The sequence below is a fragment of the Electrophorus electricus genome, chromosome 14 (assembly GCF_041902795.1).
Source record: "Electrophorus electricus isolate QZ-2024a chromosome 14, ASM4190279v1, whole genome shotgun sequence".
In the NCBI taxonomy this organism is placed as follows: domain Eukaryota; kingdom Metazoa; phylum Chordata; class Actinopteri; order Gymnotiformes; family Gymnotidae; genus Electrophorus; species Electrophorus electricus.
Genome location: NC_137510.1, coordinates 11,050,430 through 11,071,983, shown reverse-complemented (window position 1 = coordinate 11,071,983; position 21,554 = coordinate 11,050,430). Strand labels below are relative to the sequence as shown.

The 21,554-nt window shown below is 38.2% G+C and overlaps 1 protein-coding gene across 13 annotated transcripts in view; it reads left to right on the top strand.

The window, feature by feature from the left end:
- The window catches only part of piezo2a (piezo-type mechanosensitive ion channel component 2a), an 80,649-nt gene that overhangs the window by 5,815 nt on the left and 53,280 nt on the right, over window positions 1-21,554 (top strand). For all 13 annotated transcript variants that reach the window (XM_081695789.1, XM_035530484.2, XM_027005890.3 and 10 more), the window contains 2 exons: window positions 5,824-5,919; window positions 14,670-14,795. In XM_081695789.1, coding sequence (XP_081551915.1) covers window positions 5,824-5,919; window positions 14,670-14,795 — 222 coding nt within the window. The remainder of the gene's footprint in view (window positions 1-5,823; window positions 5,920-14,669; window positions 14,796-21,554) is intronic.

The following is a 21,554-nucleotide window of genomic DNA, read 5'->3' as shown; positions in this document are numbered from 1 at the left end:
GTTTTTGCTGAACGGTCTACAGTTGATCCATCTATGAATCAGCAGGGCAGAGCCCCATAATACTTTTGAAAATACTTACCTGTTCAGATATTATCTAGTACACATTCTTCTTTTAAAGGCAATCCTGTTGCCTTTAAGATAATCAGGGCTCAGAGGTTTGTATAAAGCTTCCACAGTTGTATGTATATTTTTGTTACATATGAAAATATCTGCTATTTTGTTCTATCTGATTATAATCTGCTATCCATCTCATTATAGTTTCTCATAAATGTGCACTGAATCAAATACCCAAATGAGACTTTTATACAGATCCGACTTATACCCAAATAGTTTGAAATTATAATCTTTCTGCATTGTCATCCAGTTTAGATGTTCTTTTTTACCACATATTTACCATCTGAAAGCAACGACAGTAGCAATATTGACACTGAAATCTTATCTTAATAATACACCATATTGTTGCCTGCGAAATTATACTCTTTTATATTTTGATGACCACCAGTTGGCTTCTATCTTAAGCAATCAATATTGTTGGAACAGAACATTTAAATTAGGGCTTCTGCTTGTGTTTTAATAGGCTGATATAATAGTAATATAATAAAAAAGCTTTTAAAGTGGTACAGCTTTGACAAAGCACCAAATGGACAGCCTGTTTTCTGAGTGATGATGACCATGCATCGGCTGCTCTCACTTAGCTAAGACGTTTTCTGGTAGCCTGGTGCATGAATGATCTCTGCATGCTGGTCTGGACCTTTTCATTCACTTGAGGATTATGTTAACACCTTGTCAAAACAGCAGGTACTGCATGAGTCATGTATAGTGGCTGACTTAAGTTTGTGAATAATTCCTCTTTGGAATCAGTCTAAACAGACTAATTCAGTGAATTGATCATGATTACAAGGAAACGATGCAAGGGTGTGGTCCAGTAGGTTGTTTTGTTAATTTGTTGTACCATTTTAAACAGTATTCAAAGCTGGTTTTAACAATAGCCATATTATATTATACAGTTTTAAAGAAAACAGAACCATGAAAAATAATGTATGACAGTGTGAGTATGTGTTCCTGTGTGATTGTGTGTTTGTAAACAGAATGAGCAAGGTTATGCTTTGTACACACACACACACACACACACACACACACACACACACACACACACACACACACACACACACACACACACACACACACACACAAAACAAAATAAATAAATAAAATAAAAAACTTTTCCTGCCTGAGGTTCCAGTCCTCTCAACCTCCCATAAATTCCCCAGCATCAATGAACTGACACATTTATGGTTTACATTAATATTTAGCTCTTGTATAATTTTTAAATAATTTTTTGGTATTAATAATTTTTGGACATATTTTTGTCAGCTTTGGTATTACTTCAAAGTCAACACCATCATATTTGGGTTGGATGTAAATGTTCACATTAGGAATGTTGGAACCCTCTAAGCTGACAGCTAACCAAATAAAAACCTGTAGCCTTAGCAGCCAACCTGAAATATGTCTATATTTTCAGGTAAGCATGTTTGAAATCACAACACACTGTTGTCTGCCTAAGGACAAAATGCATGATTGGTCTAGATTGATAATCAGTTCACTGAACTGATAAAATACAGTTAGAAGTACAATTAGAAAGGGCAAACTAAGTCTTTTCTTTCAAACTAGGTTTTTTCAGACTAGGATTTCTTTCTGTGTTCACAGAATGCCAGAATGTTACAATGCAAACCCAGGAGCATGTGTCTTCACATATGCTACTTGCTTTTAGTACAAAGTCTCCAAATGAGATCTACTTTGGGACCTACTGGTTAGTGGTCTGTGTATTGTTTCAGAAGTTGTTGTTGTTTTTTGCCTACGTGTCTTTTTGGCTATATGCTTGGTTAGGTGACTCATTTGAAAGAAAGGGCACAGTGACCTACAGGGGTGCCAAGAGACACTGTTTGAAGCCAGAACTCCTCCACACATGAGCCACATAGACAAGGAACACCAGAGCTGCTCTGACTCACAGCGAAAACTAAAGAGAGCCATTGATGCCTAAAAAAGTTGAAAAGGCACTGAAAAGTCAAAAGGCTGAAATTAGCAAAAACACTGGAATTAGTCCACTGGCTTTAGTTATGTTTATAACACTAGGTTTTTGGGACATATTTGACATCTAAATGGCTGCAATATTATTAAATTATGATGTGTATTCATTTCACTTCTAATCAACCGCACATGTTGTTGAGAATAAATCGCATGACTTGCATGAGTCACTGCCATGCATTACAAAGATTACTACCAGCACATTTAAACAAAGTCATAACATGCCATAATGAACATACTTTCGTGTACGGCATAGTGTACTCTGAGTCTGCCTCAGTAAGAGGAGCATTCTTATTATAGCCATCTTGAAACTACAAGCCTCCTACATTCAAACAAACCTTGCGACTAGGACTTACCTTACAAAAGAAATGACTGATGTTAAGAATACCTCTGAGTGACACAGCTACCATAGCAGCGTGCTTTGCTTTTTCATTGTGGAATGGCATGTCTATCATCTCTATAGAAACCGATACTGCAGCAGTTCTCTTGAGTGCATTTAAATGAGTGACTGTTGGATCAACAACACCGCTCTCCTGTCCAAATCTTGTATAAAGATGTCCTTCTTTGCTTTGTTTCCTTTATTAAAATATGTAAATTACCCTTCCACCTTATCAATTAGAGGTACTTTATGGACCTAAGGAGAAAACCAGAATTTCACAGAAAATACTAAGACTTGAATAAAGACATTTATTTGAAGGGAAAGGGTTACAGAAATTGGAAGTACAGTCAAAACGGTTTCAAAGTGTGTATGCTTTGCTGGTTTAGCTAAAATGGTGAAGGTCTTGCCAACTTAACCAGCAAGATTTGGACTGAAAGACTGAAATTTAAATGAATGTTTTACAGTATTCAGTTATCATTTTTAAAGCATAAATGAGCTGCTTAGGTTTCTTTCGGCACAATACTAATGCCAGTGATATTAAGCATAATCATTAAAGGCATTATTCATTAAACAGGTTACTTTTGGGGTTACAAATAAGTGTGGTATTTGTCCTTCTTTTCACCTTTTCGTTTTTATGTAGCATAGTGCAATGCATTTTTTTACTCAGTGTCTTTTTGTTACCCTTCTCTTTCTACTCTTTGGTGCCTGTTTTATTGAATGAATTCCAGTAAAGGTCCAATCCAGACCAATCCAATTATTTAGAATGCTCATCAGTCAGCAAAGATTCACTGTAGCACTACTAAGAGAGTGTCTGATTTCTTCACATGAATGTGGACTTATTGGTCTTAATTATGTTCATTCTAAGATATCAGTGTTCACCAGCAGCCTGTGACTTTCAGAAAGCAAAGCAGTGACATAAGTTTTACTAAACAGCTTTGAAGCTATTTTAATTTATGTTGACTTTTTGTGTCCTATCAGCCCGCAACAGAGTTATTCAGTGAATAAAACACTAAAAAACCTATTTTGATAAGAAGACCAAATCCAAACAGGCCTGTTCACTTTGTTTACTATAAAGTAAAATACTTGGATGAGGTGTGATGATTGCTTAATCTCAACCCTGTGAAAATAGTGATAATTTGTAAAAGTGAGCATGTATATCTATGTGTCTGCAGGGATATCCTACAGCAGCAGTGCATGCTTGCTTTAACTTGCATAATGTATACCTGGCTAATGGGAGCTAGTGTTTGCTACAAGGTAAAAAAACAAGCACTCATCAATTTGGGAGATGGCATATTTTTGATTGCTTATGGCCCATCATTTTTTCCCAGCTGATTTGAAAGCACTGCCCCTGGCCAATGCTTTGTGCTGCTGCCAGTATAAGGGTCACCATCCGGGAAGTGTTAACGGCAGGCTAATTCTGCTAATACTCCAAGAGTGAGCTTGCCCTCAGAGGTCCAACATAATAATCTGATTCAAGAACCCTACTATGAAACGATAAAAAACTGAATATTGATATGGAAGCCCTTTTAGAACCCAAAGTTGTCAAAATATTTGTTCTTTATTCAGACGCACCATGTGCTGAGAAACACCAATAGTGTGTGGTTCACGAAAAGAGAAGAGTATCAGCATTAGCTCCTCAGCTTTAGGTTATCATTTAACCTTTCAACAGGTAGCCCATAACAGTCATTAACAATATCCTTCCTCAAGAATTATTGATGACTTAGCTACCATTTGTGTCTCATTTACCAGCTTTGTGTGGGATATTCTGTGTTTAAGCCTGTTGAGTGTGTAACTGAGGGAAGCAAGATTTTATTTATGATAATGTGTAATTTATTAAGGGCCCCAGCAAATGTTCCATTTTGTGCTAAATAGTGTTTGATCTCCTGGTTTTCAGTGCTAAAGAAAACATTTTTTGTGTGGTCAGGAGCAGACCACATGGGGACAGTTGGGAGGTTTAAACTGTGTTTAATTTCCAGCTTTGGAAATGCCACAATGTGGCTTCAGCTGAGACTGGTCTCTCCTTCGTCATCTGCCCTCATACAATTAGCACTGCACAATTTGTCAAAGAAAACAAGTCTTATGTTTTGAAGGAAATCAATGAGAATGAATTGTCCTTGGAAAAATACACAATGGCTCATAGCTTTGCAAAACCTTTATAGGAGTCGGGGAAAAATAGAGCAAAAAGAATTAGCCACAGTCAGGACGCCTCTGCCTGTTGGCTGAGCGAGGATGCTCTGGCCTAGCAGTGCCTTGGTTCTTGCCACTGACCCTCTAGCCTCAGAAACACGAAGTGAATACAGTGACTCACTTTCTTTTAGTCAAGTGTGATAAGCCTCATTTACGCAAATAGTTTTTGTGCAGTTTGGGGTATTCTGTGACGCAGCTCCCTCCTGAGCTCCAGACGTTTATTGGGCTGTGGAGAGGATAGGGCAGGGTCTCTTAGATTACAGTGAGGCAGCAACTGCCAAAACGTAGTAGTCAACAAACACAAGATAGTCCAACGGCCTTTGCCCCTAAACTAAAAATACACTTACTAGATACAGCTATTTGGTTAATCCAAAACAAAAACTGTTAAAACCAAACATCAGTGATGTATTTCTAAAATTTCCCATCAGATCTAACCTGAGAAAAGAGAGCTTTTTGTGTTTTACCAATAGAGATCATCAAGGGATCATCTTGCTTCACTAATGTAAACTTTTCTTTCTTTCTGGCTCCTGCAATCTTAAATGGAGACTAAGATGTCTTATGAGGTGTCTTCATCACAATAACACAATTCATAATAATTATCTCAAAACTCTCAATCACATTGAATCAAATCAGATAGGTTATGCCTCAGGAGTGCTGAAACTCTTCCATGAGAAGATTATCTTTTCAGTGTGATCAAAATGATTACTCTAAAAAAACATGCTACAGGGCCTACATTTTTTTCAAACACAGCTGTTTTGAAAGCCAGAGTGAAAGCCAGCTATTTTGAAAGCCAGTGTGAAATGACTTATCAGTTATCTGTGTTTTTACTCCTGTTTTAGCACGAACATTTTGGTGTTTTCCCAACATCGTAAAAACATTTTGCCAAACCATACAGGAATGTCAAATTCTGCAAGTGTATCTCACAGAGCTAGCAAAATCAAAGCCTATTGGCTAACCCTCCTCCACTTAATACCCTGAAGGGTTTCTGCAGTACTCTGTATGATCTCAGTCCTTTAATATGCAGAAGTCTGGTGCTATTCCTGCCACCTCTAATTAGAGGCTCTGCTGTATAAGAGTTTTGAGTTAGTCTGGTCATAAAGTAGTATGTTGTTTATCTGTGAGAAATAAAGCACCTATTCTAACTCATTTTCTCTGCCCTCTCCTTGCTATAGCATGTCTGTTCCGGTACAACTTGCTGTCTTTTGTCTACCTCATCTACCTCCTGCTCATACCGCTATTTGCAGAACCAACAAAGACAACAATGCAAGGTAAGAGTTCAGCACCAGTAAGCCCATGGTCAAACACTCAGGTGCTGACTTTCCCTTTTGTCGACTCAAAGGCTTGGAAATGCATACTGTAAAACTCTATGGATATGTTGCTATTTAGGAAATTTATGGTTAAATTTAAAGAGTTTTCTTTAATTAGCTGCTGTCAATTTTGCATAATCATTTTATGTAAATGTCAGTGAGGGTAGTTTGAGAAATCAGGGTGTAATCAGAGCACCATTGGGGTGTAAAGTGGAATATCATGATTCCATGAGCAGTGGGCAGTACGGGATGTAAGGAAGTGCACGTCTACACTTTTATATCATCTGTGGGGTGCCATCATCAAGGCCATAATCTTCGTTTTCCACGCTGTTTTCCAGGAAGAAGCATGAGGAACAGACATGCTTCTTCTAGGGCTCAGCCATCTTTTGCAAATCTAATTTCTGCTTATCTATGACTTTAAATCTCATATGGTGTCCAGAAGAAATCAATTATTAGAACTCATTATATATATTATTTTTTAAACCTTACTGCATTACCTCTGGGGACCTTTGATAAGCCAAACCGATTCTAGTGTATTTCACTGGAATTCGTTACCTTTTCTTTTAAAATTACTAAAAGTGTCATGTACTTTCATACAAGTACAGAGTGCATGTAAGACCTGTTTCAGTTAACATAAGCCATAGCAATATGCACATCAGTAAAATATTTTTTAAATGAGCCCTTTCTGTGTTTTTCCCACACATTCAGATATTTTTTTGCAAAATCTGCATTTAGAGCAGCAGGAGTGGAGAGCTGCTCTGAGTGGTGTTTGTGTAAAGGGGGAGGAGAGTCCGAGGAGAGGAATGCAGTGTGTGTCTCTGCTCTCCTCTCAGCCCCCCCCCCCACACACACACACATGTATCATCAGTTCACTAGTTCAGCTATGACGTCATCATGTCCATCGTTTGAACCCTGAGCCGCAGCAGCACGCTGGACTCACAATCGACCCAGTCTGGTAAAATGAGTATTTCTGTGTCTATCACAATGAATACATACCTTTTTAATGTGTACATGGAATCATTCAGCAAAGGATTACCTGAAATGCAGTGCTGAGATGACAACTCTGTGCAGTTACTGGGCTTTCTAAACCAATAAAGTCTGAAACATGGCAAGTTCTACCTGCAACACAAAACTCTGATGTAAAACATTTTCAATAAGTGGATATTCAAGTTGATATCTTATAATTTATCTTAAAAATATCTTTAGCTTGCTTTACCACTCAACATATCTTTAGCTTAATACCCCTAATCAGTTTTAGATTTTATCCATAGCTGCCATTTACACTGTATGGAGCTATATATCTTTTTATAGGATCAATAATAGTATAACGTGATCAATGAACCTATATTTGTCTCCCATCTGGATGCTTCACTGATAAGCTTCATTAAAGTAATCTAATCCTTTCTACACAAGGCTTACCCAAAGAAGTTCATGATTAAAGTTTGTTTAACTGACATGCTGACAGTATTGAAATGGCTGAGTGAGGAACACCTCAGGTGGCAGCTGCTTCTCCCATCTTTGACACACATTTCAAGGCCTGTAGGAACATGTAGCATGGTGGATTCCAGCCTGATACAGTAGTATTATTAACCCACAGAGTTACTGATACCAATAATTGGTATCAATTAATTTAAGACAAAAAAACACAAAGAAGGAAGTCATATACAGAGTACAGCAGGGGCAGAATGAACTGAGAGACAGACAGAAAGAAAGCAGCAGAGAGAAAGAGTGACAGAGAAAATGAGAGCGAGAGAGAGAGAGAGAGAGAGAGAGAGAGAGAGAGAGAGAGAGAGAGAGAGAGAAAGTAGTAGCTGAAGATCAGAAGTTGAGTACCCTGGAGCTGCTGTTCCCCCATGCTGCTTCTTACCAGTTCACTGGTGCTTCAGTAACCAACATAACACTGGAGAAAAACATCAGCTCTGAGCATCATTAATCTTCATATAGTCAAATTAAATAGTATCAAATCAAATCAAATCAAAGCATAATGTACTCAAGTAACTTGTCACCTCATACTTTGTTAGTCTCATCTGAACACTCATGAACATCCAAATCTGTACCATCTGTACACTTCTTTAACAGACACTTCTAGAACAGATGTCCCAATAATATATATATATATTTGTATCAGAAGTTCTCAAAAAGATCCACGTGTGCAACAAAGCACCATCTAATTTGCATATACAAAAACGTGCATATATTTGCATACTTTAAAAACCAAAAGTACTTTGAATGATGTTACGATTTGTTTTTTTATGAAAACACACTCCAGAGAAAGTTATTTTTTATTTTTCTTTTCAATAAAACACTATGCACTGCTATTAAAATGGTTTGTAGTACAAAATCTAGCATACCTCCAAGAATTAGCAGTATATTGAAAAATCTGTGATATGTTTAATAATAGGGCTAAAAATCTATATGCAAAACCAGTCTCAAAATTGACTTATATGATAACATCTCAGAATCCATGCAACATCTGTGGCAATGGTTCATCATTACAGAGGAAATCAACATATAGATATGTTCGGTATCAAAGGACATAACTATTTCAGTGCCATATGAGATGACATGACTTTGCCAACTGAGCTAAGCCTAATGTTGTTTTTAGAAATTAAAGTGATTATGAATGGACAAAAGCTGAAATAAGCATATTTATGTTGAACCTTAGCATTATTATGATTACCGAGTAATAGAAGCATTTTATTCAGAAACCTGAAAAATATTCATAGTTTTTGCCTGCTTTGTATCTCCTTAATTGCTACAACAAATCAACAAATCAAACAATGTTTATTTACATTTACCATTCACATTTACCTTTATCTATCTTCTATTATTTGGATTAGGTTTTATAACATGTAACTGATATGTTAGTCCAGGAGACCCCTAAACAGTGAAGTGTTAGACCTTCTCATCCAGAAGGGTGTGCAGCAGTAAGTTTATGCTGAGCTACTTGTGCCGTCTCAGTGTGGGTATTTGTTTGGTTAAGACCCTCCAGTAGAGCAGGAAGTGGGTGAGTCATTCTGTGTCGGTACACCTTGACTGGCCCTTACGTCACCACCACCAGATGTTGGCCATTAATTATGAAGCCAAAACCCCTTTAGCTCTCCTGAGAAAAAATTGTTCTGGGGTGATGATATGTGCTTGGGTGTAACTGAAGTGAAAATTACAGGAGATGTATAGTTAAAGCTCAGCTGGTTTACCAACTATGTTAACATTACCAGATATTTCCAGTATCTTAGTTTACTACCCTTTCCTTTTTTGTATATTAATCAAGATGTTAACTCTACTAAGAGAATTAAAGATGCAGCAGGGGAAAAAGAAGAACAGAAAAACATGACAAAATACATTTAAAACATAGATTCAAACATAACTGGGCTGACAGAGTATTCAGAATACTCAGATAAAGGCTATCACTTTGATTTGCTCCACCTTAAGCAAGAGTCAGTTTGACATTTAAGTTACACTCCTGCTTCCACAAAGTTCCTACTTCTGTAAACAGAGTGAGTAATCACACTTTCCCAAACTGAAGAAAGGAAAGCAGCGGTTCACGGGGTGGCTAGGTTATCCTGCGACCTGGTCTCAGAACAGATGTAATCTGTCCACTTGAGGGAACGCAGGAGACAAGATGGCTTCCTGAGGAAATAGAGCAGAATAGAGAGGTGGCCGGAGAGACACCCTGACCTTCGTGGATCTGCAGCTTCACAGCACTTCCTCAGGAAAACGATGATTCACCATGCTTACAGGGCTGGGAAGCTCAGGCTTGGTAGAGCCCTACTGATTTAACTGCTGCTTACTCTTCTAGATCTTAGTTGACCCTGGCAAATAATCCTGTGTTCTTACAGTGTGTAATTGGTTTCTGTTTGTTAAAAACAGAAATTTTTAATAAACAATATAGATCAAGTAATTTTAGAAAGAATTTGAAGCATCTGCTAGTGCAGGAAAATATCCTTGTGTTTTGGGTTGGTTAGTTTTGGACTCATCCATGCACAGGCTCTTTGTTGGCATCTCTATGACTCACTTAGCCACCTTCTTAGTCTCTCTCTCAATCTCTCTACCCCTCTCCCTCTCTCTCTCCCTCTCCTCACATATACACGTACACCCCCCCCACACACACACACTTCTTGTGAGCTGTGAGTCCCATCCCATTTTACATATATGTGTGTGTGTGTGTGTGTGTGTGTGTGTTTGTGCGTGCGTGTGTGTGTGTGTGTGTGTGTGTGTGTGTGTAGAAACCTTTTGTGCTGTTTGGATCTTCTAGAATGTTTATTTTCAGTCTAATGTTTTGCAACAGTGGCATATACAGCCACAATTATATGATATAGTTGAGAGGAGACTGCTACTGTTGTAAAAGGGAAACCGATAAGTTCATGTGTAACTGGAGTCTGAATGGCCTTAAACACTTGACAGGATAATACATTTAGAGTGTTTTAAAAAGGAAACGTTTATGCATTTGTTTTGTTTAGTTAATGAATTTGCCTCACACTGTCTTCTCCAGGAAATGGCGTCTGCCCTATGCTCCATTTTATGTGCTATGCACACCAAGGGTTTCTTTTTTTTACTTTTATAAAAACTTTTTTTTTTTACTTGACCCATCTTGCTGCTTGTAGTCTGTTAACACATTGTGTTTAGTAGCTTTGTCATTTTAATCAGTTTGCTGATGACTGGAAAAAGCTACAGTGGAATATAAGTGATTTTGTAGTCCTGTGCTACAGTATGGTAGAAACAATGAGTGTGGTTCAATGCGCTTATCAGTGAATAAGACTTTACAGAATAATGGTGCGATTCCATCAGAAGTGGACTAAAAGGTCATAGAACATGCAGGCCATGCCCTTCTGGCATCAGGCTAAATGTCCTCTGGCTCTCAGATACCTTGGCTTTTAATGTTTTGGGGACTGATTCTGAGGAATGTCTTTGCTGACTTTGTTGTGGATCTTTAATAATCCCTGAAATGGGGTGTTTAGGTAGGGCAGAATTGATGAAACGATCTGACATACATAAGAGCAGTCAGAGAGTATGTGCAGTATTTGTAAGTGAAACACTATAAAATTTAATTCTGCCAGATTTGTAAGCACAGTGCTGAAAACACTGCACTACAATAAGTCTTTTGTCACACTTGTTTATGTAATACAGATACGGAGATGCTAAATGTGTATGAGAAGCCATGTAAGCTTTTTTTTTTTTTTTTTTTTTTACCAGAGCCCCCAGTAGAAATAGTTGCAGTCCAAAAATGAATTGATTCAACTCAATTATTTCAATCACTGCATAAGTGCTTCTCCCTGTGGAGTGACATTTTACAGTTCATCTGATTTTGTTTGACTGTCTCCTGTGTGGCAAGCACAGTATCAGATGTCAGGTGAGTTATTCCACATATTCTGATGGCATTAAAAGCTTATAGCGGCTGTGATAAGATTACCACATAAATTACACCAGGGTTCCTTTATCAATTAGTGATGTGTCTTTGTAAAAGCTTTTCATACAAGATCAATGACAGTATAAACAGACCTGGCATCTTTAGCATTATCTCCAAACATATCCCATAGAGGTATCTCTGGTTCAAGCTCTGATCATGGAGCTTTTTAAAGGACATAAGCAGCTCTCTTCTGGTTTTGGCAGGCCAAATTCACCAAGGGAAGTTATTCAAATACAATTAAAATGATAAAATTTCAGAATTCAGGACAGCAATGTTTGGGCTCTGGCAGGCACAAGGAGCTTCATAGAACAAGCATTCTTCTGTCCCAAGCAGACTTTATTTCAGTCCTCATGATCTATATATTTATGTATTTATAACGTCTAACCAAGGCAGTAATAGATTTAAACACAGAAAACCATTTAATTGTCATGGAACGGATGAAGTAAGTCATCAGGGGGAAGCAAAAGACTGTTGCCCAAGTGGTGAGACTATGGGAATGTACTAACACAACCTTCTTTGTTCTCCTTTGCCGACATCACAAACACATATGGTCCATATTTGAGCTTCCTGTGCCAGGATGGGCCTCCTGCAGCCCATGAGCTTATCCTTTGTATAAAAAAAAAATTGTAAAGACATTTTACTGCTGTATCTGTTGCCTTTTCCAATCTCTTTGCCTGAAGTCATCAACAACACATGGATATGCATGCCATTATTACATTGAATAGGTATTTATTTAAGTGTTTGTTTGTCAGTCATAACTGTAACCCACAAAAATGTTTCATAATGCATTTTCAATACTTGCAGTCAGAAATTACTAAGTGCTCAGCTTTGTGAGTTTTTTGTTTATCATCTCTATTGCTAAATTTCCTAATCTAAAAACCAGCTCATGGCTAAGACATGGACACAAAATGCAAAATTAAACATTTTAATAAAGCGTTTCTATGGATTTTTCAACACGATGGTCAACATATGCATTTTACTGAGTCTATGAAATCAGAACTTATGTTTTCCAAAACAGTTAATTTTATAGCACATAGTACTTTTGCTGTGACTGCAGTTTGAGTGAGAAGATCCCTGTGGACAGCGTTTGAAATCCATTTTAAATGGCTACTACTTAGGGTATAATCTAAATGTTCAGGGCAAAATTAGAGTTATCAGAGAGAAAGGTAAGGATGTTGGTCAGCAGACAAGAGAGGCATAAATTCTGCTCTGTGATGAAGCCAAACAGTTTTTGGGGGATTTCCTGTTTAAGTTCCACTAACGTATCCTACTCTTCCTCTTACAACCTTACAAGGTTTTATTCACAGGATTATTTACTAGCTCTTACTCTTGTACATCAGTGTAAAGTGACTGCATGTGGCAGCTTGTTGACCAGTGGGGCGATATCTGTTGTGGAGGAATGGAAGGGCTACTCTGATGGCGTGTAAGAGAATGCTGCTCTGTGCTGTGTCTGTGGTCAGTTTGACTCTTCTGTCCAGCCCATAATCAAGCACATATCCTCACTCCTCATATTTGGTGCAGTGGCCAAAACGAGGAACATTTTCAATTCAAGGCGCTAGTCATCACTCTCAGGTGTTACTATTGTGAGGACTTCTATGCTGGAAGGGACTGTGATGTTGGATATTATGTTTAACAGATTTATTTTAGATAATGAATTAGTGACATGTTTAGTTACAGGATGTGCTTAACACTATGGAGGGGTTAACAACAAAACAAACAGTTGCATTTCACTGTATTGCAGCAGCTTTTGCTTTTAACATTTGTACATATTCATGTGCGTGATTTATTTTGTCCAGAGCTTTATTTGCTGTCTGCTATCAATTCTGAAGACTGACCTTTCATTTGAATTTGGCACATTCGTGTCTTCCAAAACCTGAAAAAAAATTATGAACTGAATTATGTATTGTAGAAATGTCCGAATGGGTAGAACAATAATAATTATCAGAGTCCCAGAGGGACACAAAATTACCCACTCTCATTACCTTTGATATTTTCTATTTTATGCTTCTGTGGATTTATGAGGTCTGACTTTAATCACAGGAGACACATATGCTTATCCATGCTCCCCATTAGACTGTAATTTTAGACCCACTAATGTTATAAACTGAATTTTCTGGTAATTCTTTAGACCCTTTATTTTAACCTCAGGGCATTAATGTGGGGAAAAGGGATTTCCACACTCTATTTCCACAGAGGAGATGTATAGGCATATTCCAAATACGAAGAAAATTACTGAGTTGGAATTGCCCATGACAGTAAAGAAGTTCAGCCATGGATGTGCTCCTGATCCTGGGAGTGTACCTTGGACATCACTGATGACTAGCAATATTATTACTAATAAATACTCATTCCAAAGTTCTTGAGTTCTAGCTGGTACTTTGCTCCGATTCTGACTGAGTCAGGATACTTTTACTGCAGTGTCCTATCTTGTTACAAGAAAGAGCATGTGTCAAGGGACAAGTCAAATGAAATGTTTCTCACTTGATAGCATACCTCTATATGCTATTGCAGTTGTATTTTTTTTTTAATGAAAATGGCATAGGCGCTGAACTCACACAGTGACCAGTGGCCCCTGCATAATGAAAGGCCCCCAAGCTGCCAAAAACACCAGCTGTTTACCAGTAGCTAAAAGAGTGAGTGAGTGAGTGAGAGAGTGAGTGAGTGAGTGAGAGAGTGAGTGAGTGAGTGAGTGAGTGAGTGAGTGAGTGAGTGAGTGAGTGAGTAAGAGAGTGAGTGAGTGAGTGAGTGAGAGAGTGAGAGAGTGAGAGAGTGAGTGAGTGAGTGAGAGAGTGAGTGAGTGAGTGAGTGAGAGAGTGAGAGAGTGAGTGAGTGAGTGAGTGAGTGAGTGAGTGAGTGAGAGAGAGAGTGAGTGAGTGAGTGAGTGAGTGAGTGAGTGAGTGAGTGAGTGAGTGAGAGAGTGAGTGAGAGAGTGAGTGAGTGAGTGAGTGAGTGAGTGAGTGAGAACAGTCTGTAATACATGGCTGTTACTCCTAATGGTGTTGGATTACAGCAGCTCTTTCCTTAAGGCAAATAGACAGGATCACCTGTGTGAACGTTTACTCATACACCTGGACAGGGTTTTCCCTTTGTGAGAATGCCCTTCTGATACCAAAGACAGCTCCACACCATTCCTACAGCTTTTAAGTTTCTATTACTATTTTATTACTAAAAATGATGATGCATGGAATTTGTGCAGGAATATATGTGCAAAATATTTTAGAAGCCAGTGGCATGTCAAAATATCCTTACTCTCACAGATTGACTGCATATATCAAATGCATATCTGTCTCTGTTTCTCTTCCAGGACACACAGGGCGCTTGCTAAAATCTCTGTGCTTCACCAGTTTGACTTTCCTGCTGCTGCACATCATTTACCAGATCACCCTCAACAGCCTTCTCGCAGGAGACAACATAGAGCCCAATTTCAGTTGTAAGTACCTTACCTATTCAACTTTCAGAACCAGCTCTTCCAAACAGCCTTGTCCAGGTTTTCTGCACCCCCTTGCCAATAAAAAAGACACCAGTGGACTGCTATAATAAATGCATTTAAACATGAGCTCTGCCTGGTGGTCAGGTTGGGTTCCCATACACGACTCTAATCCTGACTAAAACAAACACCCAGAGAGCAGAGCGGCACCTGGGCCGGGTCTGGCATGGGTGACCTAAGGTCAAAGCATCTCGCCTGGATCGCGTTACCCCTGACACAAGGGGGCTAGAGCAGTACCCCAGAGTGCGGCTGGGCGTGGGCCCAAGCAGTGGCGTTCACAACTGGCACTAGCCACTCTCTCCATGCAGCAATAAGCCACAACATCTGTGTGCAAGATGGGGATCAGCACATAATGAACAGAAAAGCACCAGAGCCCAGCAGAACTGCATTCAAATGCTGAATCTGGAGCTGAGGTCGTCTGTCTTGTGTCTACGAACAGCCATAAAAATGTGCAAATGACGACGGGGGCCCTCGATTGAACATTGAGTTTTCATCAGAGACCCTCGCAAAATATTTATTTTGTTTCTTAGTGCGAATGGTTCTTTGGTGATGTCACTGTAAAATGTAAATTTGGTCTAGACGGGCATTGCTCATGCTTAGCTGTTAGAAACTTGTATTAAGAGCCTTATTCTCAGAGAGTTTGCATGATTATGATTTACCTTTGAGACATGCTCAGATGCAACAAAATTATATGCATTTTCTTGTGGAGATTTGAACATACAGACAGTGTTTCATTAAGCACAAACCCTTTGATAAATGATTCAGCACCAATGACTTCATAGTGCCATTATGGCTTTATGTTCGTGAGGACGATCCACTCAACCATCACACCAACCTAGATCCATAAAGCCCACTTCAAACAGTTTTGCCATGTTTGTACATGCACACTGGACAAAAAAGTATTATACAGCACAGACCCAAAGCACACACACATGGATCTATATAAAATCCCTCTTTATTATGGGTCAGTGGCTACATCAGTCAAATAAGTTAGCTAATTAAGAAGTGGAAGTTTACTCTGCCAAGTGTGGGTGTTCCAAAACCTTGTATATGAGAAAAACAAATGGTTTAATTCAGAGTAAAATGCATCAGTGGTGAGGGATTGAAGGTACTGAATCTAGCAGTCAAATTCTAACTGAAACCAAACACAGGGCAAAGAAGCGATGAAGACAGCAGCTGGCATATGAAACCATTTATATTGTTATCTAGAAAAAATTGTGTCAAGCAATATGCAATTTTCACTCAATACTTTCATATAAAACAGCTGTTAAAACACCAGTTATGATGTAATGCTCATAAGAGATAACTCAGTTAATGTTCATTAGAGACAATAAAGTACTTATATTAATGGTCTTTCATCACATTGTTTAGCTTTGGGAGTTTATCATAGTTACATAATTTGCTTTTTGCTTTTTTGAAATATTTTAACACAGACGAACATTTAACCATTACATGAATTAGACGACTTAATATTAACACTCTTGAGCCAAGACACTTCATCTTAAAGGCTGTCCACGTAATATGGTTTTGGAATTGTAGTGACTGACAGTCGAACTCAGTGACCCCAGTACATGCATGCACTAGTGTTGAACCAAGCACTTTTACTAGCTTTCCGCAGTATATGTGTAAAGTTGGTATTATTGATTTATGCTTGTCATGTCTGAACAGAAATGTAGTCAAAACTCACACATGCACACACCCGCCCACTCAAACGCATGCCGGTGTGAACACATGTACACACACACACACACACACACACACACACACACACACTCTGCACATTTGTTTAATCCTAGTGTTTATTTCCTTACTAGGATGCGTTGCATATCTTGCCTAAAGAAAACACATGGGTCATTGGTGAGTGCTTTTTCCCAGAGTGTAGTAGTGTGGTACTCCTCTACGTCCTCAGTGCCTCACACCTGAAGAGCAGCATTCCACATTTATGGCTGTCTGATACCATTATACTATTCATAGCTGCTCTCCCATTTCACACTATTACCCAGGATTTCCCAGTCAAACTTCAGTTAGTATCTGAAGCTAAAACTGTTTCAGTATCAACACAAAAAATATGGCAATTCATAGGTTTAAAAACTATTGATAAAACATAGCAGATCAACAAATTTAAAACAACCATTAAAACAAAGATAGTGGTGCATAGTAGTGTCAACATATTATAATTATACAATTCTTTATGCCTTACATATATTTTCTGTTACTTCTTCTTGTCCTTAGACAATGATAGTGACAAACAGGACTATGTCACTTTGGCATTGTAAAACAAAATGTCTACAATCAGAACCTATGTAGGCACTCCATGGCTCTCATTCGCCTGTGGTTGAGGACAGATCTTGTATCAGTCACATCCTCAGAGTCCCACATAATGAGGCATGCATACACACTACTCTCAGTGCATAGGTTAGAACACAACCTGTCCTCACCCACACACCAAATACAGGAAGTGGGTGCTGAGTTGCATACGAAGTTTGGAAACACCTGGTCTTTGGACAAACCACATTAAACATGCACATGTCCAGTGTTAATGTAGGTTAGGGGATTAAAGCATTTTGATAATGTATTTGTACTTTTGTTTTAAGATAAAACAGTTGTTAGAATTGTAGGAGTCTGGCTTGATTAACACAGAGTATAGGACTGACTTCTGAATGGTAGAGACATTTATCTCTATCTATCTATCTATCTATCTATCTATCTATCTATCTATCTATCTATCTATCTCATATATATATATATATATATATATATATATATATAGAGAGAGAGAGAGAGAGAGAGAGAATATATATATATATATATATATATATATATATATATATATATATATATATATATATAGAGAGAGAGAGAGAGAGAGAGAGAGAGAGAGAGAGAGAGAGAGAGAGAGAGAGAGAGAGAGAGACTGTGGGAGCATGTTGGTGGTCAAATTGTTTGATTCAGGATGTGAATCTATTCTTTTCTATTCTATTCTATCCTATTCTGTTTTATTTCTATTTCAAGGTTTGTCTGGGATCAATGTTGATAATATTGACTCCTATCTTTCACATCTCTCTGCGATGCTAAAAGCCAAACTCATGCCAGAAATGTCTCACTCCCAATTTATTCCCTGTTGGCATGGAATACATTTGAACATGTCATTAAAAAACCACAGAAACAGAAAGAAAAAGGCCATTTGATTTAACTGTGTGTCCTTCTGAGCTCAGCTGTGGTGCAGGAAAACAAACAGTCCTTCTGTGGATGAGAGCTGGGCAAAGCTCAAAGATGAAAGGAAGTGAAAAATGACTCCCCACGCTCAAAGCGAGAGCTGTGCTGAAGGCCAAGGCCCCTGTTTGAAGCATTTTCACTCTGTCAATGAACTATGTCAGTGAACGTCCTGCAGTGTGTTAACCATGAACATGGATGATTTCAGTCACAGGGTCAGTGATTGCAGTAATGTTCTTTATTTGGCCCAGCTTCATTCACTTTTAAATAAGGTAAAGGCTACCCATGTGAATAAAGATTTTACTGAACAATCAACATTTTAATAGTATGCAGGCATAATACTGACAGTAGATGGTATATGGTAGTATGCTTAGTATGCTAGTATGTTTACCACAGAATACTAAGAATCACTAAGAATTAAGCAGTATCAGAGAGGCTATATATAAAGGAGCATTAGATGATAATATTACACAAGTATGACTGCAAGAATAATGTAAAAGAAGGCAATTTACAGTACTAACTAAAATTATACAAAGCGATTAATGATATTATTAATGAGGGCTTAAGTTCAGTATTTGATTATGGCAGCTATATAGTGCCAGTTTCAGGATGTATCAGGATATTAACACATGCAGTTTTACAGCAAATTGGATCACCATAATGTATTACATGATAGGTTTTGTCATTGAAAGCAGCATACACCTTTAAAATGAGGTTTTAATATGTTTTTCAGGTAAATATTTATCAGCATCAATTTTTTTTTCTTCTGCAGAGTAGAGTAGACTCATGGATGCACAAAGCCTCAGACAAGTCTGAATGCTGATTTTTGAATGTGAAGGCATTTTTGCTAAACCCCACCATTCGGACGTCACTTTCACTCCCACTGACCTCGTCATATGAATTAATAAGCCATTGTTTGCCCTGGCTGTTGTACGAACTACAGAAGCCTTGTCCTGAAGCCATGAGGCAGAATTGTCATTTGTCTCCATGCTGAATAGCTGCCAGTAATAATAACAAATGCACGGACATGTTCTAGTGTGTTTGTGTCCCCTATAACTTGCAATAGCTCAACATAAGAATTGTCTTCCCCAGGATACTCAACCCTCATGTGCTAAAAATATCCCTATATTCTGGGCATGAGGCCTTCCAAAAAGGCCAGATTTAAATCTATACCCATGCAAGGTGGGGCTAGTGATGTAGTACAGAGTCAGTGCATCTTGGAAAGGTGCCATGGTTTTGAATTTCACTGACTTCAGTGTCCTGTACAGAGATTTAGAATAGACAGTCTTAACTCTTCAAAAACACTTAAATAACAAACAGTCTGTATTTTAAGATAGATAGAACTGATAGAACTGATATATATATATATATATATATATATATATATATATATATATATATATATATATATATATATATATACACTGTCTATAAAACCAAAGAACACAACTAGGCTTCTATCTGGCATGCAACGCAGCGCTGCGTTGTTCAGTGTGCTTTGTTGTCATTGTCCCTAGAGCCATTTAAAGGCCTTTCTTTTGCTTTTCTCTGGGCTTGGCCATGAATACAGCCTTGGCAGTGGCTGGAGTTCTTCTCGTTTTCTGCAGGGTATTGGCTTTGGAACAACTTCACCACAGGTGCTTTTGTAAAAATAATTTCTGAATTGCTTTGGGCACCAAAAACTTACAATTACTTCTCCACTTCTCTATGAAAGGAGGAGGCCACCCAGATCATTTATTGCTTACGCTGCACTCACACAATTAAGTACAGCATATGTTTTTTTCCAACACTTAAAGCTAGCTCATTCTCCTGCACCCACTGTTCTCATGAACTTTTTATGCAGAGGAAATATGAGAAGAAACCCATTTATTTGCCCAAGAGGCTCAGTGCAGTTAAAACAATTGTTCATTGTTCCCACAGAATTCTATTATTACACTGTCAGAGTATGAATCGAGCATTCCTTATTTAGAGCACATCCCCCTGTAGCTCATCCTGTCCTCTACACTTTCCTGGACTTTATTGTCTTTGTATATATTCAGTATTGAGGCCTTGAGGTGGTTCTATAGCTGTGCTCTTCACATTCCACCTCCAGCTAAGTGTGGCCTCCTGTGTTACCAACAAAGAGAATGAAGGATGCAGTACTCTATATATATATATATATATATATATATATATATATATATATATATATATATATATATATATTTATTTATTTATTTCTCCAGTGTAAAGCTGTGTTTATAAATTGACATGTAGCACATCTGGAGCAGTTATTATCTGAATGCTCATTTATCTCACTCTTGACAGGCATGTCTTTGATATTTTGGTCTCATCTTTAGATTAATGGCGAATCCTTAAAAAGGGACGCAGTCTCTGCATCATCCTGGATTATTCTTAAGTGTCTAATATTAGCTAGCGTTACTGTTTTATATGTAGGATGATATGTCAGCACCAATGGAATTCTTGCTGTTTTAGCAGATTATATGTATATTCAAGAGCTGGGTGGAACTTGAAGAATGAACAGTTGGCACTCTTCTAATGTGCTTGTAGTGATACCAAAAATGTTGTCATTGTATCTCATAGATTGTAGGGGTACAGTAGGTCCAGTATATTGTTCAAAAAATGTTTCTCAATGAATCCAACAAAGAGATTAGCATAGGATGGTTCCAATTTAGTACCCATACTAACTCCTCTTATTTGTGAGTAGTATTTGGAGTCAAAGATGACGCAGTTCAAAGTTAACACAAATTCTGACAGCCTTAGAGAATATCTGTGGGATGGTTCTTGGCCTTGCAGTATATGAAATATCCATTCCTCCATGATCTAGTTCTGATGCTCATGTGCCCATATGTGGACAGGGATCAGCGTGGTCACTCTGACCGGTCTGTGGCTATGCATATGTCATGCACTGTGTATTCTGACACCTGTCTGTGATAGCCAGCATGAACCTTTTGAGCAATATGTGCTACAGTAGCTCTTGTGTGGAATTGGCAAGCCAGATGGGCTAGCCTTTGCTCCCCATACGCATCAGTGAGCCTTGGGTGCCTATAACCCTGTCACAGGTTCACCGATTGTCCTTCCTGATCGCTTTGGCAGGCACTAAACATTGCATACTGGGAACACACCACAATAGATAAATAGAGCTTAATTGACCCATTTATATTAATGCATTTAGAGAAACCTTAAGAGTCTTGTGTTAGTTGTTGAAAGCCATAATTTAATTACGTCAAAAGCTTTCTTTTGCCAGTAAATATTAGATGTTTTTCTCATTCAGCTCTGATTAGCTTTCACTGCATAGTTTCCTAAATCCACTTTCCAGGATAATGCATTTTCACTAAAACACATGGATATTTCATTCCTGAAATAATTTAGTATTTTATTGGAAAGGATTATTGTGATGTTGACCTTACAACTGTCATGAGCCACAAGCACACAGAGCTAAACTGGAGCTGAGGCCCCTCCGCTGCTCCTGCGGAAACTGAAACCCTG